Source organism: Callionymus lyra, chromosome 8, assembly GCF_982586985.1.
Source record: "Callionymus lyra chromosome 8, fCalLyr1.hap1.1, whole genome shotgun sequence".
Lineage (NCBI taxonomy): Eukaryota > Metazoa > Chordata > Actinopteri > Syngnathiformes > Callionymidae > Callionymus > Callionymus lyra.
This window is the reverse complement of record NC_141825.1, coordinates 4847501-4875000: the sequence shown is the minus strand read 5'-3', so window position 1 is coordinate 4875000 and position 27500 is coordinate 4847501. Positions and strand designations below refer to the sequence as shown.

General features: G+C 38.3%; 3 protein-coding genes across 6 annotated transcripts in view; 2 read left to right on the top strand and 1 right to left on the bottom strand.

The window, feature by feature from the left end:
• The window catches only part of LOC148073427 (BTB/POZ domain-containing protein 10-like), a 12413-nt gene extending 9915 nt beyond the window's left edge, over nt 1-2498 (top strand). For all 3 annotated transcript variants that reach the window (XM_087798109.1, XM_087798108.1, XM_087798107.1), the window contains exons 6-8: nt 754-951; nt 1013-1123; nt 1986-2498. In XM_087798109.1, coding sequence (XP_087654235.1) covers nt 754-951; nt 1013-1123; nt 1986-2374 — 698 coding nt within the window. In that variant the 3' untranslated portion in view covers nt 2375-2498. The remainder of the gene's footprint in view (nt 1-753; nt 952-1012; nt 1124-1985) is intronic.
• Nucleotides 2499-2530: 32 nt separating this feature from the next.
• Nucleotides 2531-19913, bottom strand: bmal1a (basic helix-loop-helix ARNT like 1a). 2 transcript variants are annotated; one of them, XM_087798104.1, is made up of 18 exons: nt 19786-19913; nt 11402-11567; nt 10406-10469; nt 10180-10321; nt 10065-10085; nt 9960-9992; nt 8114-8143; nt 7878-8035; nt 6934-7013; nt 6759-6851; nt 6552-6669; nt 6333-6482; nt 5463-5816; nt 4173-4403; nt 4001-4109; nt 3833-3926; nt 3423-3510; nt 2531-3347 (listed from the first exon to the last, which is right to left on the bottom strand). In XM_087798104.1, the coding sequence occupies exons 3-18, from the start codon at nt 10449-10451 to the stop codon at nt 3187-3189; spliced, it is 1908 nt and encodes a 635-aa protein (XP_087654230.1). In that variant the 5' UTR covers nt 10452-10469; nt 11402-11567; nt 19786-19913; the 3' UTR covers nt 2531-3186. The 2 variants fall into 2 exon arrangements, with proteins under 2 accessions (XP_087654230.1, XP_087654229.1); XM_087798103.1 differs by having other exon boundaries at nt 4001-4403.
• A 2913-nt stretch (nt 19914-22826) lies between these two features.
• ppfibp2b (PPFIA binding protein 2b) overlaps nt 22827-27500 on the top strand; it is a 65840-nt gene continuing 61166 nt past the window's right edge. Inside the window, exon 1 of the mRNA XM_087797383.1 lies at nt 22827-22960. The gene's annotated coding sequence lies outside the window, so the exon portion shown is untranslated. The remainder of the gene's footprint in view (nt 22961-27500) is intronic.

Here is a 27500-nt window from a genome sequence, read left to right as displayed (position 1 = left end):
AATCACTTCATTTAAAAATGTATATTTTATTTTCTTAATCACTCAACAAAATGTATGTAGTTTCTTGTTAAAGAAATATTGAATTAAAAAAAGTACAAATATATATATTTTTTATTTGAAAATAAATTTTATTTGGCAGTTTTTTTTTAAAGAATTCAATATATTTTTTTCAATAATTTAATTAAATAATTTCTATATTGAAAGTTTATTTTGTTGAGTATAATTAAATACTTTGAATATTTATAAATATTTATATTTAAAAAACAAGTTTTTCTTCATGTAGTTTGATATCCTAATTCAATCATTAAAAATGTAAAATCAATATTTATTCAGCCTTTTTAATTCGACACAAAGAAGTTTTTTTTGTAAAAAAAAATACAGAAATTTGTCTTAATTATTAAATCACAAAACATGCTTTTCAAAATGTGTTTAAAATATATAAATGATAAAAAAAAAGGTTTTTGATTGAATAGTATTTAAAAAAAAAAAAGAATTAATGTTTTAATTATTTGAATTAAAATAGCAAAAGAAAAAATGTTAAAAATAAATACAAAATAAAAAATTTTGAAAATATTCAAAGAAGTTCTTTAGGTCAAAGAGAAAATATTTCATGGCACAAACACAATTATTGAGTAAAAAAAAACATGTTTATTTAATTTATGATTATAAATTGCAGCAGTTATATTATAAATATATATTTTAAACATATATTTTTGAGTCTCTGTAAAGCACTAAAGGTCACCTCCCCCTCAGGCGCCCTCATGCACGAGCTCTCCAACGACGGAGCGCGTCTGCAGTTCGAGTCGTTCCTGGAGGAGATGGTTCTGCCGCTGATGGTGGCGAGCGCCGAGAGCGGCGAGCGCGAGTGTCACGTGGTGGTTCTGACGGACGACGACGTGGTGGACTGGGACGAGGAGTACCCGCCGCAGATGGGCGAGGAGTACTCGCAGAGTGAGCGCCGGATGACGTGCTCGTGGGGGCGGCGCCGGTTCTGACCCGTGTCTTCTCTCAGTCATCTACAGCACCAAACTCTACCGCTTCTTCAAGTACATCGAGAACAGAGACGTGGCCAAGGCGGTGCTGAAGGAGCGCGGCCTGAAGAAGATCCGCCTCGGCATCGAAGGTCAGTTGCTGTGAGCTCCGGCGTCTGAGACTCGGAGTAGAGCAGCGAAAACATGGAGGAATATTTGTGTCGATACGCAGTGAAAGAAGAATACTTTCTTCAATATAAAATTAAATTGAACTATTTTTACTTCAATTAAAGTAACTTCAAAATGTTTTTCCCCTTTAGTAAAAATTACAGTTTATTTAAAAAATAAATAAAAAATACAACCTTTTTTCACTTTAATAAAAAGGCCTTTTTTTTCTTCTTTTAAACAAGCCTAAAACTATTTTAACTTTTATTAAAAAAAAAAAACAACTTAAATGTTTTTCAAATCGTACATAAAATGTAACCTTTTTTTTGCTTCAATAAAAAAGCCCTTTAAACCTTTTTTAAATAAATAAAAACAACCTTTAAATGTTTTTCACTTTAATATAAAGAAAAATAAAGTTGTGAAGTATTTCTTTTTACGAATTGACACACAAAAAAACCTACATTTTTACTTTTATAAATCCTTAAGAACCTTTAAAAAAAATCAAAAAAATCCATAAACTTTTTTCACTTCAATAAATAAAAACGACTTAAATCTTTTTCTATTAAAAACAAAAAATACTTCAGAACTGGACTAAAAACAAAACTACAACCTTTTTTCACTTGAAAAAAAAATCCTTTAGAACTTTTTTTTAATCAATCTTAAAAAACTAAAGCTTTAGCTTCTTCTCACTTAAAAGAACAGATTAAATCGTTGAACTTTATTAAAAAAAAGTCTTTTCACTTTGAAATAGAAAATATATTTTTAAATGAGGTTTTTAAGAAACTTTTTAACCCAAAAACACCAAAACAAACAAACATTCGGACTGAACCGGCTCGTTCCTGTCGCCAGGTTACCCGACCTACAAGGAGAAGGTGAAGCGTCGGCCCGGAGGTCGCCCAGAGGTCATCTACAACTACGTCCAGCGACCCTTCATCCGGATGTCGTGGGAGAAGGAGGAGGGCAAGAGTCGACACGTGGACTTCCAGTGCGTCAAGTCCAAGTCCATCACCAACCTGGCGGCCGCCGCCGCGGACATTCCCGAGGACCAGCTGGTGGTCCTGCACCCGCCCGGGCCTCAGGTGGACGAGCTGGACTCGCAGCAGGGGGGCCAGGTCGCGGATGGAGGCGCCGCCGCCGGCCTGCAGGGGGCGCACGGAGACCAGCACCAGGGCGGAGGCCTCGGGCACGTCCACCCGGCTCACGGTCACGAGCCGGACCCAGACTCACCCTCGGCATGAGACCAGAACCTTGACCACTGCTGCGCACAAAGAGACTGAGCACGAGTGTGTGTGTGTGTGTGTGTGTGCGTGTGTACACAAGTGTGTGTTTTCACTGCTGCTTGTTAATAAAAGTTTCACATCACGCTGCGGTCGAGTCGCTCGAACACACGCGTGTGACAGAAACAAATAGTTTTATTTGAAAAATATTTCACTGCTGATACGACACACACTCATAGATATTTGCATAAAGTGGACTCTGACAGAATAATTCAAGATGGAGATACATGGTTGTCGGGGGGAGACACCGGGTCGGATGCGAGGAACACTGGATTGTAGTGTGAAAACATTGACACAGGGGGCGGAGCCCCACAGCTGCTGCCTGATTGGAGGAGGAGGGGGCGGGGCCTCTGTCATTCAGATGTTTTGATTGGCAACTTCGTAAGTGCTGAACCGAGGGGGCGGGGCTTGAAGAAGTGCTTGAGGGGTGGCAGCAGCTGCGGGGGGCGGGGGTCCCCTCCGTCGCCGCCATGCGAGTGGGCGGACCGGGCCCGGTCTCCTTGTTCGACAGGAGCGGTACGTGGAGTCTCAAGCCCAGAGGTTCTGGAAGTCCGGAATACATCTGTAGCGATGTCGGAGTCCTGAAGGTCCTCCAGGGGTCCTGGTCGACGAGGGGGGTCCTGGTCGACGAGGGGGTCCGCCGCCGTGCGCCGGGTCGGAACCAAAACACCTGGAGAGGCGGAACTCTTGCGCGATGCCACGTCCACCGAGAGGGAGGGGGGTGTGAGGGGACGTTGGACCCGGCGCCGGAGCGAGTCTCTGTCTCTGTGTCCTCACAAAGGCCAGGGTAGGTCGCTGAAGTCCACCGGACCCCCGAGGCCCGCGTCGGCCTCCAGCAGAGACATGATGACGGCCATGGCCGCCTCGTCGTCGTTGCCCGGGCTGCTGGACCCGGGTTCATCCATGATGTCGATGCTCAGGTGCGAGTTGTCGCCTGGAGGAGGGTCAGAGTTAGTCGTGTTGTGCATCTGTGTTGTGCGTCTGTGTTGTGCGCGTGTGTGAAACTCACTCCCGATGGACGGGTTGGAGTACGGGTATCCTACAGAGTCTGGTCCAGGAATGATGCTCGGCAGGTCTGGTGTTCCTCCGTTCTGGATCTGGTGATACACAAACACTTGTTAATGCAACACAACGAACCAACAAACGTGTTTAACTGCAACACAACAGACAAATACACGTGTGTAAACACAACAGACAAACACAAAAGTGTATAAACACAAAAGACAAACACAAAAGTGTAAACACAACAGACAAACACACGTTTAAACAACAGACAAACACACAAGTGTAAACAACAAACGAACAAGTGCAAATACAACAAACACACAAGTGTAAACACAACAAACACACAAGTGTAAACACAACAAACACACAAGTGTAAACACAACAAACACACATGTGTAAACAACAGACACTGACCTTCTTTCCTCCGGGGGAGCAGGTGTCAGGGGGGGGTGTGCTGGTGATGTTAAGAGGACTAGATCCACAGCTGGAAGGAGAAGATCCTCGGATCCTGGGGCAGGACAAGTCTCAGACTCAGCACCAGTGTGTAACCACGTGTGTGTATGTTTGTGTATGTGTGTGTACCTCTGAATCTCCATCACTTCCTCGGCGATCATGCGTCCGATCTTGCCCGCCCCGGCTCTCGTGCCCCCCGGGATCCCGGGCACCGTCTGCAGGGCTCGTCGTCCTCCACCTGGAGAGACACAAGGAGGCGTGAGTGAGCCTGTGATCGGAGCCTCCTGATTGGTGGACTCACCCTCTGAGGTCAGCATGCTCTCCATGCTCTGGGGCGAGGCGGCCGAGGGCGGGTAGTCGCTGGTCTCCATCATGGGACAGGACACCACGGTGTTGGTGGACACGATGTACTCGACCTCTTTGGTCCACGGGTTCATGAAGCTGAACCAGCGGCTGCGCAGCGTGATGAACGAGCCGTCCTTGATCTTGAACTTGTAACAGTTGGTGTTGATCTTCTCGCGCATCTGCAGGACTGAGCAGTGCACGTGTTAGCACACACACACAAAAACATGCACATGCGCAAACACACACACACACACTTTTATTCTTTTAAAACATTTTTAATTTGTTTACTTTTATTCTCTTTAAATATTTGACCGTTAATAAATATATATATATTTAATAAACTAGATTATGATTGATTTTACAAATAATATTTATTTTATTTAAATGGTACCATTTCTTTATTTTAATATTCATATTTATTAAATTGATATTTTTTTAAATTATTATACTTATTTAGAATTCAGCCACAACAACCAATAAATGTTTTTTATTTAAAGTTTATAAAACATAAAAATAAAATAATAAATCAATTTTTATTTTTTAATTATTGTTATTTTTATTTAATTCAATGATTTACTATATATTTCCACCTCTTATTATAGTATTGATTTATCATCAACTCTTTACATACATTGATCAGTTTTAGGTCCATTATTGTTTATTAGTTTTCAAAAAAAAAAGTGAAACATTATTAGAATTAGTTTTTTTATGTTGAGTTATTTTTATTTCGCTATTTCTTTGTTATAAGGACATTGCACAAGATTTGATTTGATCAATTACTTTTATTTGGAAAAATGTAATTCAATTATAAGGTTGAATTGGTTGTTTTTTTGGCAATTTTTAATTATTTTCTTCTTATTAAAGGATGTAAAACAATGATCCATCTTTTACTTTTATTGTTGTCGTTTTATTTTATTTGAATCAATGCTTTAAAAAAATATATAAAAAATAAAAAAAACGTATTTATTATTTTTTATTGATAATTAATGGGGTTTTTTTTTTAATCAGATTTAATTAAATTTTGTTTTCATTTTTTTAATTTTCTTTTTATTTCAGCAGATTAAAGAAAGTTGACGATCTGACCTTTATCTTTTTTACTTTTTTAAAACAAAAATACCGTATATTTTTCTGATGTGATTCTGACGACGATCGTAAAATCTGAGCCAACACTCGTGCTTTCATCAACTCCACGTGACGACCACTAGATGGCGTCAGACGCTACACGGTGGTTGCCGTGGCTACAGACCTTGTCGGTGGCACTCTGCCAGGTGGCCGATGTCGTCCTGGTGGAAATACTCGTAGAAGGAAGTCCCCAGCAGCTCCTGCGGCAGGTAGGCCAGGATGGCCGTGGCTCTCTGGTCCACGAACACGAACTTGCCGTCGATGGCGTGGCGGGACACGTACTCGGTGGGCTTGACCCGGATGTCGGCCAGGCTGGGCTGCGGCACGATGTGGGGGTGCAGGCGGCCGATGGCCACCAGGCAGCTGAGGTTGCAGCCCTCGTTGTCTGGCTCGTTCTCCTCGTCCAGGCCCATCTTGGTGGGCGGCCAGGACTTCAGGTAACCAGTGCTGTGGATGGTGCAGAAGCTCTTACGGTCGGCTGTGGAGACAAGAGAGCAGATGCTGAGCAGACGCACTTCTGACTCCTCCCACTTCTGACTCCTCCCATTTATGACTCATACATCTGAGACTTTTGTTTGCGTGTGTGAGACTTTTCTTATGTGAGTGAGACTATTGTGTGCGTTTGTGATACTACTGTGTACTGTGTGTGAGACTACTGTGTACTGTGTGTGAGACTACTGTGTACTGTGTGTGAGACTACTGTGTACTGTGTGAGATATTTCTGTACGTGTGTGAGACTATTGTGTGCGTGTGTAAGACTTGTGTGAGATATTTCTGTACTTGTGTGAGATATTTCTGTACTTGTGTGAGATATTTCTGTACTTGTGTGAGATATTTCTGTACTTGTGTGAGACTATTGTGCGCGTGCGTGAGACTATTGTGCGCGCGCGTGAGACTTGTGAGATATTTCTGTATGTGTGTGAGACTATTGTGCGCATGCGTGAGACTATTGTGCGCATGTGTGAGACTATTGTGTGCTTGTGTCCGGACAAACCTTTCTTCTTGGAGCAGGTTGAAGGGAAGTCTTTGTCCTCGACCTTGACCGACGGTCGATTACACTTCATCCTGCAGAAGAAGGAGCGTCGAGCTCCGGAGCAGAGTCGAGAAGGACCAGGAGTGATGTCCGTCTTCACAGGAAGACCAGCTACACACACACACACACACACGTCAGCACGTGCTGCCTCCACAGGTGTGATTGACAGCTACGTCTTACTCTTAGCGTCGATGAGTCGCTCTCGCGGCGCCGTGTCTGAAGAAGACAGCTGCTCTTTGACCTTGGCGATGTCCTTGGGGTGAAGGTAGTCGAAGAGGCTCTGACCAATCAGATCGTTCTGGAGACAGGAAGAGGACGTCATGTGACTTGAATGACAGCAGATCTCTGTGCACGTGACAAACTAAAGTACAAGAACACGGTCGTTACCTGACTGTAGTTGAGGATCTTGTACACGGACTCGGACACGAACAGGATCTTCCCGCGGTCGCAGCCCACGACGAACAGGAAACCGTCGGCGGCCTGAGAGAGCGAGGAGAGTTTGAGGAGGTTGACGCGAGAGAGATGGAAGCGAGGGAGGATGAAGGAGGAGAAGAAGATCTACCCGGAGTATCAAATGCTTGAGCTCGTCGTCCGACAGGAAGGAAGGTTTGTAGTTCGCCTCCGTGTACGGGTTCGCTGCACCTGAGAGTGACGAGACGGTCAGTGTTTTGACATCTTGAATCTTCTTCACATTTTAATTAGTTTTCATTTCAAAATGGTGACTTATTCAGAATTTAATTATTTCTTTCCTAATAAGTGAATTAAAAAGTTAGTTTAAGGAAGGTTGCATTTGTTTTTATTAAAAATATTGAATACAACATTTTAAAATGATTATTTTGTTCTATGTTTTTAAACATAGTTTGATATTCTATTTCCAAGCAATAAAAATATATATTTTTTAAATTAAAACTATTTTTATTTGCAGCATTTTTAATTCAATTAAAAATTGATGGTGTAATAGTGCCACAAAATATTATATTGAATTAAAAAAGGCTGCAAATATTTATGAAAAATGAATGATTTGTATCTTTTTTTTTTACACATAAGAGTTCGATGTATTGTTTTTAAGCATTTAATTATTTTTTGGGAATAATTGAAACAAATCTTTTTTAATTAAAATTCTAAATTTGTTTCTATTAAATACAAAAAACAACAACAATAGTTTTTAATGAATTTTTAGTTGATTTATTGATATTCTAATGACAATAATTAAAAAAGAAGTAGCGGTTGTCAGATTAATTGAAAATTCATAATTTTTTTAAATAAATTAAAATGATAGAAAAAGGCAGCACCTTTACACCAACATATATTGAATTTAAAAGGCTACAAATATAAAATATAACAAAATAAAATTAGAATATCAAACTCTACATGTAAAAAAAATGTATCGAAGAAAGTCAACCTTACATACTACAAATGATTTAATTAAATGATTTAAAACGAAGTTTCATGAGTTCAAAAGTTTACAAGAACATTAACAAGAGCCGGATCCGTTCAGTGTCTCACCTCTCAGCGTCTTCATGTGCTGCACCGCCATCCTCAGCACCGTCAGCTTGTCCAGTTTCCGGGACATGGCGTTGCACGTGGGCACCAGCGACGCCAGCTCGTCGATGAAGCTGTTCATCTTGTCGCGCCGACGCTTCTCGATCTGACTGTGAGCTTCTCTGCAGGGAGTCAACGACAAGTTCAGACGTGAGCGAGCGCCAGCGTCGCCTGAGAGATCGAGCGCCGCGGCTGCTTACTTGGCGTTCTTGATCCGGCCTTGATGCTCGCTGAGGAGAGAAGGAGGAACTTTAGACATAGACACGTGCATCAGTGACATCACAAGAATATCTTAAACTTTTTTATTGAAATGTCATTGTTTTTAGGTGTTGAATAGATTTATTTTGCACAATTGAAAGTCAATTATTTGTACATTGAAAGGTTGACTTTTGACTTAAAACTAGTTTTTGTGCGACTTTTTGTGTGCGTGTTTCAGAGTTCTTTGTACTTGTATGAGACTTTTGTGAGTCTGTGTCAGACTATTGTGTGCGTGTGTGAGACTTCTGTGAGCCTGTGTCAGGATATTGTGTGCGTGTATGAGACTTTTGTGTGCATGTGTTAGAATATTGTGTGCGTGTGTGAGACTTTTGTGTGTATGTGTTAGAATATTGTGTGCGTGTGTGAGACTTTTGTGTGCATGTGTGAGACTTTTGTGTGCCTGTGAGACTTTTGTGTGTATGTGTGAGACTTTTTTTCATGCTTGTGTGAGACTACTGTGTACTGTGTGTAAGACTTTTGTGTGCGTGTGAGGGACTTGTGTGTACGTGTTTGAGACTTTTGTGTGTCTGTGTCAGACTATTGTTTGCGTGTGTGAGACTTCTGTGTACGTGTCTCAGACTTTTGTGTGTCTGTGTCGGACTATTGTTTGCGAGTGCGAGACTTTTGTGTACATGTTTCAGACTTCTGTGTACGTGTGTGCGAGACTTTTGTGTACGTGTGTGTGAGACTTTGGTGTACATGTGTCAGACAATTGAAGTCAATAATTTGTATATTTAAAGGTTTACTTTTGACTTAAAAAATAGTTAAAAATAATAATTGTTCTTATGTTTTCGAAATGAAAATACACATGGTTTGACTTTCTAATTCCAATTTATTTATTTTTAAATACCGAAATCATTGTGATTTAATATTGCTGACATTGTTATATATTGATTTGTAAATAATTTCTAAACTGAAAGGTAAAAGTGAGTTTTATTGAATAATCTAATTTAATAAAGTCTACTTTGTCACATTCTTCTAAAACCAGCACAAAGTCGAAGCTTTTGCTGCCGCTGGTCTTAAGGTTACGTCACTGATTGGCTCAGCAGAGTCGAGGGTTCCTGTGACCTGTCAGTTACACAAGGCTAATGACCTACTTGAGGCACGTGATTACAGGAGCTCTGGCGCCACCGTGAGGGCAGTGAGAGGTACTTCCTGCCACAGAGCTCAACATTTTCCAAAAGATTCTTCAATGTTTTGTGGACACCAGACGACCACGACACCAAACTTTAAGATTTGAAGACTAAAGTAAACACAGGTTTAAATCAAGAAACACCATTATTATAAATAAAATTAATATGATATACAGTTTTAGTTTTATTTTCGATTACTTTTATTCTAAATAAAACTTACTATTAATACATTTTTCTTTTAACCTGAAATATAATTTATTCTTTGTGTTTATTATTTCATTTATTTTTAAATATTTACTTTTGATTCTGATTTATTATTAGTTTTTTACTTTTTTTTAAAGAAAATCCCTTATTTATTAAATACATTGATCTTTTTTTCAACTAACTTCTTTATTTTTCTTCAGTTAAATATGTGCTTTAGTGCTTTTTTTAATCTAAATTAAATGTTAAATATTTAAATTTTCCTCCATATTTTTAATCAAGTTTGGAATATATATATTTTATATACTTTTCTTCTAATATGACTAGTCTTTCTCCTTCGATCTATTATCTAATTTTTTCTTTATTTCTTTTTTTTCCGTCCATTATTGCCCGGTCTTGTGAATTTGTGTGATGTATGGATCTGGTTCTAAAGTGGTGTTTTCAGGTGACTCACCCTCCCATCTTGTCTTTGTCCGGGTCCATGTCACTGTGGAGCAGATCAACAACGTCACTCGGGTGTCGCACCAACGACACCTGCAACAATCAAGTCTGTACTCACTCGAAGGAGAAGCCGTCGATCCTGTGACCAAGAAGCAGAAAAACCAAAGTTTAGACATAAAGTCGTGATGATTTAACCCCCCCACGCCCCGGGTCATCGTGACCCCCTCACTGACCCGTAGTCTGTGGTGCTGCCCTTCCTCTTGCGGTTGTAGTCCATGCCCGGCGTGTTGATGGAGATGAGGTCGTTGGAGCTGGGCGACATGAAGCCAGTCATGGTCGACGAGATGTCCATCCGTTGGTCCGCCATCAGGTTATCTGTGCGGCGAGGAGGGACCAAATCAGAGCGTGAACGCCTCCTCGCAGCCTCTCGGGCGACTGTCGGATTGTCTTTGAACTCACCGCAGATGTTCATCACTGCCTCTGTGTTAAAGTCATCTCCTTCCATCCACTCTCACTCCTTCAACTGTCGACACACACATCTGAGCGTCACACAACAACACAACAACACAAGAGCCACGACCTCTGCGACCCCGCGGACAGATCTGGGTCGCAGCGGATCGTTTTACACGATGCACAACATACAGCACAAAGGCTTGAGAAGTACATAAATACAACGGTTTGAACTTCTCGTCTCAATTTACACACAACGCTGGACTGAGAGCAGCTTCTGCTCACGAGATCAGACCTGATCCAAGTAGCATTTACAGAGAAATGACTACAATAGTGACGACAATAACACTAAAAGAAAACATGTTGAACAATTGTTTTAAAGAGGGGGCTGCTGGAACATTTGAATCATTATTATTATGTTAGAAAAACAAACTTTTAATGTTGCCTTTTGATGTTAAATAAATAATTTTAAGAAATGATTGCATTTAAATGATAAGATAACAGAACATGTTTATTGCCGGTAAACTCAACATCAGATGTCTGTAGTGATTACAGTATAAAATAAAAATAATAATCCTCAGTAAGACTCATTAAAGTGAGAATATAAATTAATAATTAAATCAAATAATAAATTAAATGTATCAAGGGTTCCTGAACCAGATTTCAAACAAAAAAAACTTAAGTACACAAAACTTTTCCATTTAATGTGAAAATAAAGTCGATATTTTTGACACTTTTCGTACAGTTTACAAATACTAAATATCACAAGTAAATATAATGAAGGCAAATATTATTTCAAAACATATTTTGAATAAATAAATAAAATGAGTGAGAGAATAAAAGAAAATTGCAGCAATATTGAAACATAAAAACACATAATCAGATTCTATTTTTTAACGTGCGACAGCAAAGGTCAGATGTCAGTCAATCAAAAGTCATTAAAACACAGTTTTGAATGGAGATTCTAGGAGTGGATTGACAGTCGTGGAGTGTGCTCTTCCTCACCTGGATAGGAAACTGGTGCAGGCCTCCTGCTGGGGCCTAAGCTCTGTCTGGATCCGCTCTCTGGGTCTGGTTCTGATCCGGTCTCGTTCGGTTCTTGTTGATCTGCTCCACAGAGTCGAGACGAGGTCGGTCTAATCCTCACTGCGCCAGCGCTGCCTGCAGATATCTGCAGAGACGAGACAAAGATTATCCTCCGGAAACTCCAAATACAGTCTCCGCTCTCAGATACTGTGCTACGCCTCGTGGAAATGTTACTTCAGGAAGAAAATGACTCAGAATAAATGAACACAATTCATGCAAACATCCCAACAGGAGTCAAACACTAGCATGAACGTTTGTGAGCCAGGACAAATCAAGTTATCATCTTATTATCTGAACAGTGGAGTGTATCCCAGCTACCAAGGGTCAAAGGCAGAATGATGTTCTCCAAATAAATATTAATGTCCTTGTGTTTGTATTCACTAATGTAAGCTAGCATGCTAACTAGCTTCAGTTGTAGCATCTTCATTAAATAAATTAATCTTCTTTTATATATTTTTTCTGTGGTTATATATAATGATATATGTACATCTTAAACATTTGTCACTGTGACAGGAAGTCTGAAGAGAGTTTGACGTCTCTGTTGACGTTCTTGAACGCTAACGTTAGCATTTAGCACGTACAATGTTGTCGTAACATTAACTCCAACTAATAACACAAGAAACACTTGACAATGAACATCTTTACATTCACATTTCCAGATTTTATATATATATATATATATATTTTACTCATTTGAAATGTTTATTAAAATAATAAAATCTCAAATATTCGTTTCTCTTTGATGAATAAAACTTATAAAAAATTATAAATAAAGTATTTATATATACATATTCCTCACTTTTCATTTCATATTATTATTTTTTTCTTCTTTTTATACGTTTGATTTAATATCATTTGAGCCTCGAGTTCGACCGCTGAGACAAATGGAACTTTTGGCAGTGATTTTGTCGGAGGTTTTGAAAAAAGGGGTCAGAGGTGAAGCGTCATGAACATTTAACTGGACACATGTTTTCCAGTCCAACCTTGGAGCAACTTTCCCTTCACTTGGATGGACAAGCAAGGGTCTGTTGTTTCCTGTGTTGGAGGGTGAACCAGCGACGACTCTCTGAAGCGAAGTGTCATAAAAGGAAACATGTTATCCTGGATGATCGGTCGACGAAGGAGAAAATAAGGAAGCGGACGATGGTTCCGTTTAATTATGGATCTTTCATTACCGAACCCTGGCTCTGGTGCGACGCCTGCTCCCGACAAATGACTCTCTTTCAAACACAATTAACTGGTCTCATAACAAGACGTAAATATTTAAACGGTACTATGAATGAGACCAATCTACCTTCCCGGGAAAAACACAATGAATTAATGGAGCGTCGGCGACGACTGTTCACCGAGTAAAAGGAGGAAACCACTGCGTCACTGTGAAAAGAGTTAGAAGTGGGTCAGCTCGTCTCTATGGTTTCAGCCCGGCCAGCTTCGATTTCCATTCACCACCTACTTCTTCTTCTGAGTGAGTCAGCAAACCATTCAAGCCTTGTGTGGCGGCGCCGGCTCCACACCCACCAGAGCCGCCGCCCATTAGTCACTTGTTCCGCCAGGTGGAGACCCGGGTCACTCAGAACCATCGTGCAACGACCCGCAGTCGGACTTCATGACGAGTTTATTGTTGTTGCTTGAAGGGAAGATCTATGCAACATGTTCTCTTTATTTTATAGACGTGGAAGAAACTATTGAAACACTTAAATACTGCAGTTTCTTTTTTACCGATAATCCATATTTAACAGCAACGTACCCATTTAAAAAATATATATTTGCTTTCTTTGGAATTTTTAATGTCATTTCTTCTTGGATGGTTTAAATTTCATTTTACGTTTCAATTGCGTCGACTGAAATCCTACAAGATCTCAGTATTGACTGAGGACGTGAGGATACAGTGACTCCAGCAGCTTTTAAAGCTGATGTTTTGACATATTTTGGTTTGAAAAACAAATGAAAGCAGTTACGACTTCGTCAAAAGTCATGTGGTCAGTAAATTCTGCAAGAGTCAAGTACTCGACAATACTACACATATATCCTTGTTACTACACTATCAACACCAGAGTCAAGTACTCGACAATACTACACATATATCCTTGTTACTACACTATCAACACCAGAGTCAAGTACTCGACAATACTACACATATATCCTTGTTACTACACTATCAACACCAGAGTCAAGTACTCGACAATACTACACATATATCCTTGTTACTACACCATCAACACCAGAGTTAAGTACTCGACAATACTACACATGTATACTTGTTGCTACAGTATCACCATTTATTGCAATATTTCGTATCGTTAAACATGTAACGTGATACGCATCGTTTCAACAGATTCTTGCCTATACACACATATTATTTTTTGCTGAGATACATGCAGAGTTTACTTATTTTTATTTTTATTACAATGAAAGTTATGAAACCCTGATATCCAACTGAAGTGGCTCTTGAGGGTCAATCATTCCTTCCTGCTTTTATCAATCCCTCTGGGTCACACCTTGTTATTCAAAACTACCTTTGACGCCGAACATAATGACACCTGGTCTGTGACTGTGAGAGACACCAACTCACTTCTGCTACAACTGTTGACCTGCAAAACAAATGAGCAAAAACCCAAAGCACAACGACTGACCTGGTGTTAACATTGTCGCTTGAGAACATTTTTAATTGACATCATCTTCACTCTGCACTCGTCTCATACGGTTCTTATCGCAGCCAAACCACTCCATGGATCACCATGACAAGCTCATTACACACAGCAGAGTCGATCAATCCTCAGTCAAGTCAGAACGATCGTTCAGTTCCAGGAAAAAATGTCCAGAATGCAACGCTGCGCTCGCCAGTGGCTCAAAAGGTCGAGATTTCCTTCTTACAATCAACTCCTTATAAAGCTTCTCGACATGTTTTCTGTTCACGTTTGGTCAAGTCTTGATGTCATTTAATGACAATTGAGCTGAGACCCAGAGACTTGAGTATCTCAAGGGGTTCCTCAGGTCTGTGGGTCTTTACTACGAGTGTAAGAAAATATTGATGCACTTAAATATTAAGATGTTTTAATTCAGGATACTGTATCAATATTCAACAAAACTGTATCTACTGTAATTACATTTTTCAACGGATACACATTTACAATAATTTCTCTTTAATATTTTGGATTTCAACTTATATTTTATTTATATAGTTTATATTAAAATAAAATGTGCACAAAATAAAATATGTATTTATTTATTTATAATTAACATGTGAATATTCAGTGTGTTTGTTCATTTTCGTTTTGCAATTAAAGTTCTGGCCCCTAGATGGGAGCAGCCATTATGTCCTCTGTGGCAATGACTGAGGACGAGAGGATACAGTCGACTCCGGGAGCTTTTAAAGCTGATGTTTGGACATAGTTTGGTTTGAAAACAATTGAAAGCAGTTACGACTTCGTCAAGAGTCATGTGGTCTGTAAATACTGCAACACCAGAGTCAAGTACTCAACAATACTACACATATATCCTCGTTACTACAGTATCACGATATATATCGTATTGTTGACCCTGTATCGAGATATGCATCGTATCAACACACACCTACTGTCAGCGATGTACTCGTATTAATAAACTATTAAAGTCAAAGACAACCGACATAAGAGTTCGATTGAACAAGAATCATGAGTGAACTGATGACATCATCACTCTCTGGACACAAACCATCTTTGGTCACTACATGACTCTCTGTAGACGTTGAAGGCCACGATGACATCACTCTGTCGGTTCCAGTTGTAACTGTGATCGACGGCAAGCATGTGTGTGGATGATCACATGGTTCGGCTGAAGCTCACGGAGGATTTTTTCTCCGGGTTCACACACATTAGTGTGTATCACACAAGTGTTGCTGCAGCTTCATTAGCCTCACGGTGACACCAGCACAAAAACCAATTAAAGCGAGTCGTCTCATCGTCGGGATCCCGACCACCTTCATTATCTCGCTCATTAGACTCGAGGTAAAACACGCAGTAGATTACGAGTGGAACACGTCGAGGGTTCATTTAAACACAGTTGGTGTTGATCCAACTTCTGCACGATCGGATCCCGAGTACGACGCCGACGGAGGACGAGCTCCATTTTATGCAAAAACAACAACAACAACGAACGTGAGGCAGGTACAACCATGAGATGTTCCCAAGCCAGAGTCTCAGAGAGGATCTGGAGATATTGTATCAAATTAATTTTACAAGGAAGGAGTTTAAAATAAAAACATACAATTAGTTACTTTTTTTAAACATTTGTTTTAAGTTGAAAATGGACGTTGTGTTGAACAAATTTGGTTGTTGTTTACACGACCCACAAGATCATTGAATATGTCGTTGGTAAAAACGCTGCTTAAAGAGAATATCTGAATTAGCAAGAATGTGTTGATACGATACGTATCGCGATACAGGCTCAACAATACGATATATCGTGATACTGTATTAACAAGGATATATGTGTAGTATTGTTGAGTACTTTACTATGGTGTAGCAGAATTTAGAGACCACATTTTCAAATTTTCAAATATCGTTTGTTATTTGGAAAGAAAAAAAAAGTGCAAGTATTATTCTAGTTTTAGAGAGTTTTAAAGAACATTACTGGCAAAACATCAGCTTTAAAAGCTGCTGGATTTAACTGTATCCTCTTGTCCTCAGTCATTGGTGGGATCTCACGTGATTTCATTGTTTTTTTGCTGCGTAAATACTGCAGCCAGTAAGCAAACACATTAAAAAAAACAACATTTGTATTATTTAGTTTCAACCAAAAAAGATGAAATGTTAATTGTAATTTAAAAAAATATATAAATAAAACATGTATTACAGATTATTGAAACATAAACTTTAAAATAACTATAATAACAAACAAAATATGTGGAAGATGTGGAAGCAAAAAAACGAAATAAATACAATAAAAAATTGATACAATACTGTTTATTATAACTAAAGTATTGTGAATTTCCAAGTGTAAAACTTCTACAAAAACGACTCTAAATAATCCTATATGTCAGAAAACACATAATACATCTCTGAAAACCTGTCATCTCTGTGGTAGACTTTTCTCACATCTAAACCATTACGTTTTTCTTGTCATTAATCATTAGAAAAATGAAACGTAAACGTTGAGATCTGAAGGTTTATCTCATGTTACAGTTGCATCTTCAACTAAATACTAAACGTCGGGCTGTGAGAAAAAACAAGACTTCTGTTCCGCCGAGGGACCGGATTTCACGGCTATGTCATCTCTCAAACATGTCAGGAAATGGGGAAGCAGGTCAAAACAGATCCGAAACCCACCACACCTATTCTTCTGACCCCAGCGTTCCACTGATCGGAAGCGTCCTGCTGTTGACCGGTGTTTGACACGGATGACAGAACCAGAGACGAACCGTCACAAAAGCCGACAACACCGCCATCGTGGTGGCATGTGGGCGCTGATCAACCCCGGATCAAGCTCCGATGCCCGTCACCGATGAGGATCACCAGAGATAACGCCAGGAATAAAAACTTTGTGACCAGACAGACGCTTTACGACTTCCAGATGATCCGTGACCTACTTCGCCAACGTTGACGTTTCCCTGTGATTATTTATGAAGCGTTATCTGATGAACGGGAAACTTCAACGACCGATAAAGGTTGAGGAGAGATAAAGTAGGTTTTATTGTCGACATCATCTCAATTATTCATTAAATCATATACTTTTTAAACTTCATACGTGTGAAGAATACTGTTGAGATATGAAATAACCAGTAGTCAATTGAATACGTTTCACTTTTGTGTTAATATACTTGTAAATCTGACACTAAGAGTCAGTGCCTCACCAACCATGAACCGCACGTCACTGCTTCATACCATGTGGATTTATATCTTAAGATAGTATTTTATGTTACGTATACAGTAGAAAGAATCTATTCAGAGGGAAATTCAGGTTCTCAGAAAGAGAGTTTATCAATTAATTGATCAATAAGATGAAACAACTATCGATTAATGATTATTTTTTAAATTGTAGACTTTTCAATTCAATATAAAACATGTTATGTTCCACAGACAGTACTAAAAGAGTACTGAGCTACTTCATCAAACTTTTTCTCAAAATGTTATGCCTACCAAGAGAAATATTTGATTTAATTATGGTGAAATATTAATGAAACGATTCAATTTTCTGATGGTACTGATACATTTACATTCAATCGATGTAAAAAGAATAAATAAGGGAATGAAATAGACACCGTTTATGCATCACTTCCTTTTTCCCTTCACTTTTCCATTAGAAAAAATGTGTGTTTTTGTATCTGATTGTATCACTTTTTCTACTTATTCTTTTATTTCGATCGATAAAGTTTCTGCGTCAACAAAAAAAATCCCCAATTAAACAGTATTTCATTGCTGATACTTAAGTTGACACCAAAACCCTTTTCAGAGTTCTTACAAATAATTTCAGGTCTCAACCCTTGTAGTACCACAAACACATCATTTTTCAGGCCTCTGGGTCACCTTGACCCAGACATAACACAAGGGTTAAGAACTTTGTGTCCAAAACCATTCAAAGATTCAGTCTTGACGTACAAGAGTTTCAACTCATTCCAATGATTCATTCACCAGTTGACAAATCACAGTAGTTTGTATTTTTCAAGTATTCGCTCAACAAAATCTCGCTCCAAGACATTTCCAGGCCAGAGTGTAACCATCATCTCCTTCATACCAGGACTCTGCCTCATCTTCTCCACACACATGCAAGAAGAACCTTAAGAACAAGAAGATGTACGTCTTATGAGTTTTACCTTCTATTAGGACGTTCTGCTAAATCAAATGTTGCTCATGAACTGGTTATGTGACTTATACACAGGGTTGTCAAAAGTATCGAAGCTCAAAAAAGTATCCGGATATAACATTTCAGTATTCTTTTTTCCTCTTCTACACCCCCCCTTCCCCCCTCCGCCCACTCAACTAGAACATATTGTTCTAATAGTTATAGTTTCATTGGACTAACTCTGACCAACACGAAACTTGTTATCATACTTTCTTCTCGCACAATTGTCTCGATTATACAGTTTAACGTGTGGTTCCGATATTCCTTACATGTCGGAACAGAGGTTGCTTTTTTTTGCATTTTTTCTTTTGTTAATAAAAATATTTATTTAAATTGGATTTTTTTGTGGTACGGAAAATTGTACGGAATATTTTTCCCCAAGTATCAAGTTGAACAGAGTAGTATCGTGACAACCGTTAACTATGTTCTTCGGCAATTCATCTCAATATCAAATTATTTTTTAATGAATATTCTTGTAGTGTTTCAACATTTTTTAGATGTTACATATTTTTTTTAAATCAAATTTTTCAAAATGTATTATTGTATTTTGCAGATTTTTCCAATGGAATTCCACTTTTTTAAGTAAAAGAATAACGTGGGAAACTTCTAAAGTAGACTTAATTCCTCAAAAATCTAAAGAATTTTCCACAGTTTACACTAAAAACCCTCATGTCGGCTTCACTAACGCGATCAGTAAATCCCACTGAAGTCAAGTGAACCTGTAGATGTCGTAACACTGTCCCAGGCTTTCAAGGAACACATTGCAAACATTGCTGAGGGAAGCGAAGAATAGCCTCACACCTTCAGTTCTTAGAAAAGTCCTGTAAACAAAAGCTTCCTGTCACTTGTCAGCAGACAAGACCAGGGGTGAAAGGTCACTCAATATCTTTATGTTCATTTCTAATCTAAAAAACCCCAGATCTGACTCGCTTCATTGCTCCACAATCCAACCACTCGAGATCAAGATCAATTCATCCGAACATCCATTTTCTATTTGATTCAAAACAAATCGATTACCTCCATGTATTGATCAGGTCTTTGGAAAGCATCCTCTGACAACAGTCGCCCAGGAAGCAACACAACACAGGTTTTCAGTTACACACACTTACATAAAAAAAGATGACGACAACAACAACACAATAAAAGACGCTGTCGAAGAACCAATGCGGCGAGGCCTGTTTACATTGCTAGCATGTTAGCATCGGATTCTCTCCGGGAGTGACGTAGAGACACAGAAATAAAACGAGGCCCCGGTTTTGTTCTCGGGGCGACGTGTCCGAGAATGAATCGAGCGGAGGATCGACGGCGACGAAACGCACGACCATCGAAGCCGATCTTCGCCGCGGCGGGTCATGGTTCCTTCGCCGCATCGACGACCATCGCGGGGGGAGAACGAGAGGAAAATGGGGTAAAAAAAAAAAAAAAAGGGACACAAAGTGTCCGCGCAGATGCATCGACAACAAGGTTCAGACTTCGGTACTCACGTCTCCTGGAGCGGGTCGGGTCGATCCATGGAAGGCCGCGGAGTATCACGATAGAACAGCCCGACACCAGTGTGACATAAACGAACCTCGATCGCTGACCCAGTTTCTCGCCACCGTCATGCCTGTCGGACCACTAACCTAGTTTCGCAGCCAATGGGGGAGCGGCAGCGGCCGGGGGTGCCGCTCCGGCCAATCACGGGAGAGCTCGCGCCGGCATAACATGACGGACGCCGGCGTCGGCCAATCCGGAGGGAGAGTGAACGGAATGCAGGGGAGGGACTGGTGGCGCCGAGCGTGATGTGTGCAGGCCCCGCCCACCTCAGGTGCAGCAACATGAGACTCGTTGAACTGATTCTCACTGACGGTTCTTACATCATCAACGCAGTCGTTAGCAGTAGATGCACATGAGCATCATTCAGAAACAAAGGATTAGCTTCGGTTTGGATCCAAACAGTCTGCAGTCCGACACCACCAGTTGTATTGTTCTTATGCAATTTATCTGAGTTTCCAAAAATATACAGATTATTATTATTATATTATTTAAATGTGACAGTTTTCTTTGTGGATTTTTAAAAAGGTTTTTATTTTGAAGAACCAAGTAAGAAACTACCAGTTGCATAGTAGAATGTATTATTTACATTTATATGTAAATGTAAATAATGACATAATAAAGATAATATATAATATAACATATAATATAATATAATAATATATATATATATATATATATATATATATATATATATATATATATATATATATAGCAAATAACTGAATTGTCCACCAACAATCACAGTAGTGAGTAAATACTACAAATCAGTCAGATTAGATGTTGAATTGTTTTGCTTTAACAACATTGGCAATAAAGTGTTTTGATTCTGATTGTGAATAGAATGAATTAAATAAATATATTTATAATAAAACGAGATGAATAAAAAATAAAAATGTAATAAATAAATTAATAATAATAATAATAATAATTATAATAATAATAAATAAATGAAACAATATAAGAAATACAATAAAATAACATCAATTAAAATGTGGCAGAACTTCTAAAACCATAAATCTTTTTTTTTCCATCCATTTTCTATCGCTTATTCCCTTATGGGGGGTTTGCGTGGGGCTGGAGCCTATCCCAGTTTCTTCGGTGGGAGGCGAGCGACACCATGGACAGGATCCCAGTCTGTTGCAGGACACACAGAGACACACAAACTTTCACACACACACTCATACCTACGGACAATTTCCCCCCAACCTTGGGAGGAAACCGGAGTGCCCGGAGTAAACCCACACGGACTGAAAACTAAAAAACTAACTGAAAAAAACACACACAGGAAAAACAATTACTGATACAAATAAACTAAAATAATATTGAAAATACTCAAATTAAAAAAGTGTTGAGTTTGTCATACATGATAAAAGTGTGGTCTTCAGTGAAGACTCTTCACCTGCGAGGAGTCCCTGCGGCTCCAACACTAATCAAGAGGTCAAACAGGTAATCTCAAGATTACATCCTAGTCTCTGTAACTGCTCTAACTATGTCTTGTTATGTCACCTAATGTGGGCTGACATGGCATAATCTTTTCAATAAAGGTGTCACCCGAAATAGTTCGTCGGTGAGTCATTTGAAAATAACCTTCAAAATGAAAGTTCAACCAGAATATCAATGTTAGAAACTATTAACATTTTGGGTGAAATAACTTTTTCCACTTCTGTAACTGGGCTTATAGTTACATCACTGCTGTTGTGCAAGTATGACTGACCCTGATTCAGCCAAAACGCTTTGATCGCAGTAATTGAATGAAGTGTGGAACTGATCTGGGAGCATTGTTAAAACTGTCCAATTGTTTTTAACGATTTTTAAATGGAGGGAAATAAGTTAAAACTATAAATGTCATCTGCATACTGAATCATTGATTTTAACATTTATTGTGTTAAAAGCTTTTTCACTGAAATGTTGCTAGTTTTTTTTTTTTTTTTAAGCCATTACATTTTTTAAATTATTGAAATATATAATTTATTTATCGAAAGGTTGATTATTTTTCATTTTGAATATTTTTTTTTACAAAAATTTGAATTTGTTCAAATGAATTATTTAAAGATTTTATAAATTAATATTCTAATTCCAATTATTCAAAAAATATATCTATAGTAATTTAGTATTATTTATTTTATTCGTAGCCTTTTAAATTCAATATACAAATGGGTTAATAATACACACCAGACTGAATTTGTTTTAATAAAAACAAATTAAAATTTTCCACATATACATTATTGAACTAAATATTAAAAATAATAATAATAATAATCTTTCCCTTGACTTATAATAAAAAGTGAGAAGACGTTTTTTTTCAAGTCAATAATAAACACATTAAACTAGTTATGTGTTAAACAAGCTGTGTTGCATTTTTACATATCGTCGCTAGAGAGCAGTGTCTTGTCATGTACCAAAGAAACACATCTGTCACGCGTTAAAGCGATAAAATACACATTTAAAAAAACAGTTACTTCACGATAAAACACTTGGAAAAACCGTTAAAAAAAAAATACTTGAAGCGTGTGACGCCTCGAATTAAAAATACATCATCGTAAAATAAAAAAATAATAACGTAGCATCTTCCAAAACGTTAAATCAAGACATTGTGAATGTTGACCACGTTCTAAAAAAAAATCAAGTATTGAACATTGTTTTTGATTAATTTGACCTTATTTAATTTGACACTGAAGATGCTTTAAACTTGTATTTACGTAATTAAATAAAACAAATATTATTTGGAGTATTTAATACAGAGACTGGAAAAAAAATAAAAATAAAATAAATCAAATTACAAACATTAAATAATAAATAGTTTACTGTCGTATTGTTGCATTCATTGTGCTGCGTTCATGAACATCCGGTGTCTACACTATGACGCTGTAACCCGTATGAAAGTGTCACTCAGGAATGCAGAGTAACCGGCGCCCGTGAACGCAACACGCGGTGTCACATGGCAGGTGAAGACGCTCAACAAGCAGACGCGCACACTTGACAGAGAGTGTGTGTCGGCGTGCGTGAGAATGTCCAGGTGTGCGTGAGAGGTTTTTGAAAAGATCTTCCTCATCGATTAACTATAAATATATATATATTTTTGGACTTTAATTCTGGGAGGAAGTCCGCAGGAGGCGCGTCCAAGTAAGTGTGTGTTGTTAAAACATCATGACGTGCACGTGTTGTCAAGTTACTTTGAAAATATCCAACCTTGTTGTCAGAAGCTGCGATAAAAGTGTGCGTGCAGTGGTCGTGCGCGTGTCATTGTGGTGGAGCCAGTTTACTGAGCAGCAACATTCTTCGTCGTCGATGCACATTTTTTGACAACATTGTTTTAGTTGTGAGTCAGTGCGTGCACGTTGTTGTGATCTTTATCCTAATAATTGTGTGACAACATCTAATACATGCAATAGAACACGCCAGGTCTGTTTCATGACGCGTTTAATCGACATTTAAATAATATAATGAATATTTTTCCGGCTTCCAAATTTCATTATCAACTAGCTGTGTGACAAAATATCCATACACATAAATATCATATACTTAAACATCAATATACATAAATATCGATACACTTAAAAGTCGATATACTTAAATATCGATATTATTAAATATCAATATAATTAAATATTCATATACTTAAATATCGATTTAATTAAATATCAATAAAATTAAATATCCATATACTTAAATATCGATATAATTAAATATCTACATACTTAAATATCCATATACTTAAATATCCATATACTTAAATATCGATATAATTAAATATCCATATACTTAAATATCCATATACCTAAATATCCATATACTTAAATATCGATATAATTAAATATCCATATACTTAAATATCGATATAATTAAATATCCATATACTTAAATATCGAGACATTTTCTCCAGGAAATTTTAACAATGACCAATAGCACTCTATCAATTTGTTCTTTTTGGCGTTCAAATAATTTTTAACATATTTCTAATATTTCTTTTTTATTTTCAATTAACTTGCAAATATTCACGGCATTGTTTAATTTCTGTGTAACAATTAAACTTCTGGCCGCTAGATGGCAGCAATGATTACGTCTTCGGCAGCTACATAAAACAATTAAACCCAGTGAGATTGCGACAATGACTGGGGATGAGAGGATACAGTGACTCCAGCAGCTTTCAAAGCTAATGTTTGGACATATTTTTGTTTGAAAACTAATGAATGGATGGATGGATGGATGGATAGATGGATGGATTGATGGATGGATGGATAGAAAGATAAATGGATAGATGGATGGATAGAAAGATAAATGGATGGATGGGTGGATTGATGGATGGATGGATGGATAGATAGAAAGATGGATGGATGGATGGATAGAAAGATGGATGATAGAAAGATAAATGGATGGATGGATAGAAAGATAAATGGATGGATGGATGGATTGATGGACGGATGGATAGAAAGATGGATGATGGTTGGATAGAAAGATAAATGGATGGATGGGTGGATTTATGGTTGGATGGATAGAAAAATGGATGGATGATGGATGATGGATGATGGATGGATGGATGGATGGATTGATGGACGGATGGATAGAAAGATGGATGATGGTTGGATAGAAAGATAAATGGATGGATGGGTGGATTTATTGTTGGATGGATAGAAAAATGAATGGATGGATGGATGATGGATGGATGGATGGATGGATGGATAGAAAGTATAGATATAAAGTAAAGACTCACAGAAGGTTCGACTGCTTGAGTTACTTAAGCTAAAGCTTACATGTCAATTCTTAACATAAAAACCTGTCAGAACATGGTTACAGTGTTGTAAACATTGTGATATTTACTGATACATTCTAACACCCTCTGACAACTATGCTGATCCCACCAAGCATGTCAGTCTTTGCTGCTCACCCTTGAGTTCCTAAAGACAAAAAACTGTGTTGTGAGAAATTATGGCTTGTGTTTTCACCAACAAACGGTTTTATGCTCCCGGATAGAAAACACGGCTTCGCCTCCGCATGTCCCGTCAAGCTCCGTCAGGCTCGGAGCCATTAAATGATGTTTAGTTTCAGAGACACATGCTGTGTAATTGCAGCTCATCAATTTCTGACAGTGTCGGCCCGGGCGGGTGTGGGGGGTCGATGTGCTAATTGTGGTAGATCCAGCTTAATGCGAGGCTCCCCTCGGCTCCAGCATCTGACACCCGCGCTCGGCCACCTGAAAGAACTGAAGGACCTTCTCATGGAAACCTGCTTTGAAAGGCTTGAAAGACACGGTTGCCGCTGACGACGCGGTTCGGACGACGCTCGGAAGCAAAACAAAAACACACGCTTCTGACAGTCTTAACCAGCGCGAATCTTGTCTGTATCGTTTATTTTTCAATCTGAGGGGTCATGAAATGTTCCTAATCCAGAGTATATTGCAGATGGCAATAGATTCACCTCCTTCTATCCCATCATGGAAAACCTTAAATCACCTTATTTACTGATCTGGTCAGAATCCTCATCCTTATTTTTGGTCTTATATCATACATCATCATATTGTTGACTCTTAATTAAGTAAATTCACTGATTTACCTTTAAAAAATCAGATTGTAAAAAAATTGCATCAGTCTATAATTGAAAAATAAACTTTATTAGCATGTTTTCAATGTCAGTTTAAAATCAACAATTGACTTATTCCAGAGATTTAATTGAATACTATTTATTTTTAAAAAGTCAAGTTTAATGATTTTATTTTGCTAGTTCTGAACGCAGCAGAAGTTAAAAGTCATAAGCATTTACTTTTCCAAATCCAGATGGAACAACACAACAGAACAACACCAAAATGAAGGCATTTATTATAATTATTAAGTCTTTTTCCAGTTGTGTTGGTGAAAACACAAGCAAAAACTCTTTGTAAGTAATAAAAAAAACTTAAATCATCAAAAACACTGAACGAGTAGATTCCTATGTTTGTCCGTTAGCAAGAATAACTGTAATACAGACGGCATTATTTTTTGGGATAAAGAAGAGATGGAACTATGGAAGTGTGTCTAATAACCGTCTGGATTCACAAATCTGTTGAAGGATTTATCATGGCCAGTGTTACAGAAGGATCTGACTCACAAGTAGGCAAGAATCTGTTGATACGACCATTTAACGATACATAAGCAACGATACGATATATAGTGATACTGTAGTAACACATATATATTTGTAGTATTGTCGAGTATTTGACTCTGGTGTTGCAGAATTTACAGACCACATGACTCTTGACGAAGTCGTAACTGCTTTCATTTGTTTTGAAACAAAAATATGTCCAAACATCAGCTTTAAAAGTTGCTGGAGTCACTGTATCCTCTCGTCCTCAGTCATCACCGGGATCTTATTGATCCTTTAGCTGCGGCGCATGTAATAAAAAATGCTGCCATCTAGCGACCGGTAGTTTAATTGCAACACAAAAATGAACAAATATTATGAATATTTGGATGTGTGTGGAGGACGTAATGACTGCTGCCATCTAGTGGCCGGAAGTTTAATTGCAACACAAAAATAAAGAAAAAAAACCCCGCCTAGATTGGCATGTTAATTGTACATAAAAATAAATAAATAATGGAATTATTTTATAAACACTTTATTCAAATATAAACCATACAATAACTATGCCGTGAATAAAATATCATTTGAAATAATAAAAAATTGATACAAGGAATAATATACCGTGATTATATATTTTGGTGTTTTGATGTTTTATTTAAAGCCATCTAATGGCTGGAAGTTAAATCGCAACACAAAAGTCAACAAACCCCGCGACTATTTGCACCGTAAATGTAATAAAATATTGAGAATAATTTAATTTTAAACACATTTTATTCACTTTATTAACATTTCAATCATAACAACACAATGACAAATATTAATTTTGATTTAAAAGCCCCCCCCCCCCAAAAAAAAAATCAATAAAGTACTGTTGATTATATCTATAGTATCGACAGGAATGAAATACATACAAGTATATCAATATTCGTACATCCCTAAAAGACATTATTCTAAAAAAGTATAAAATGATATGGAAACTTGGCAGAGGTATGTGCACTGTGAGTGCGTTTCTTTATTCATCTCTGAAGATAAGATTAGACACAATATCTATGTAAGTTTTAGTGTGTGTTGATGACACCAGAGGAGTGTGTGTGTGTGTGTGTGTGATGAGTAACACTCTCGGGCGCCTCATTGTTCATCCACATGTAAACGTCACCCGCAGATACGTTCACGGCTCCAGGCCAAGACTTGCTCTTAATCCAATATGTTTGGTCCTGAGCTGTAATCTGGACCAGCGGCGGCGCCGCCAGAAAAGGTTGGAATCTTCTGGTAGTAACGCCGGGTTTGTGTGTTTGTGTGTGTGTGTGTGTGTGTGTGTGTGTGTGTGTGTGTGTGTGTGTGTGTGTGTGTGTGTGTGTGTGTGTGTGTGTGTGTGTGTGTGTGTGTGTCTGTGTGTGTGTGTGTGTGTGTGTGTGTGTGTGTGTGTGTGTGTGTGGGGGGGTGTGTGTGTGTGTGTGTGTGTGTGTGTGTGTGTGTGTGTGTGTGTGGACACGATGGTGGGTGGCGTGCCATGTGAGCGCTCGTGACAGCATGTGATCAGAGCAGCCAGAGGCCGATGATGCTCTGATGCGTTGGTCTCTGCTCGTCATGTGACTTCCTGTCGGGATCC

Coding starts and splice junctions, on each gene's coding strand:
- bmal1a (XM_087798103.1), bottom strand. CDS start 10,451: ATGGAAGGAGATGACTTTAACACAGAGGCAGTGATGAACATCTGCG. Junction 10,322..10,405: donor GGCAGTGATGAACATCTGCG/GTGAGTTCAAAG, acceptor CTCGCCGCACAG/ATAACCTGATGGCGGACCAA. Junction 3,511..3,832: donor GCTCCCCCGGAGGAAAGAAG/GTCAGTGTCTGT, acceptor GTGTATCACCAG/ATCCAGAACGGAGGAACACC.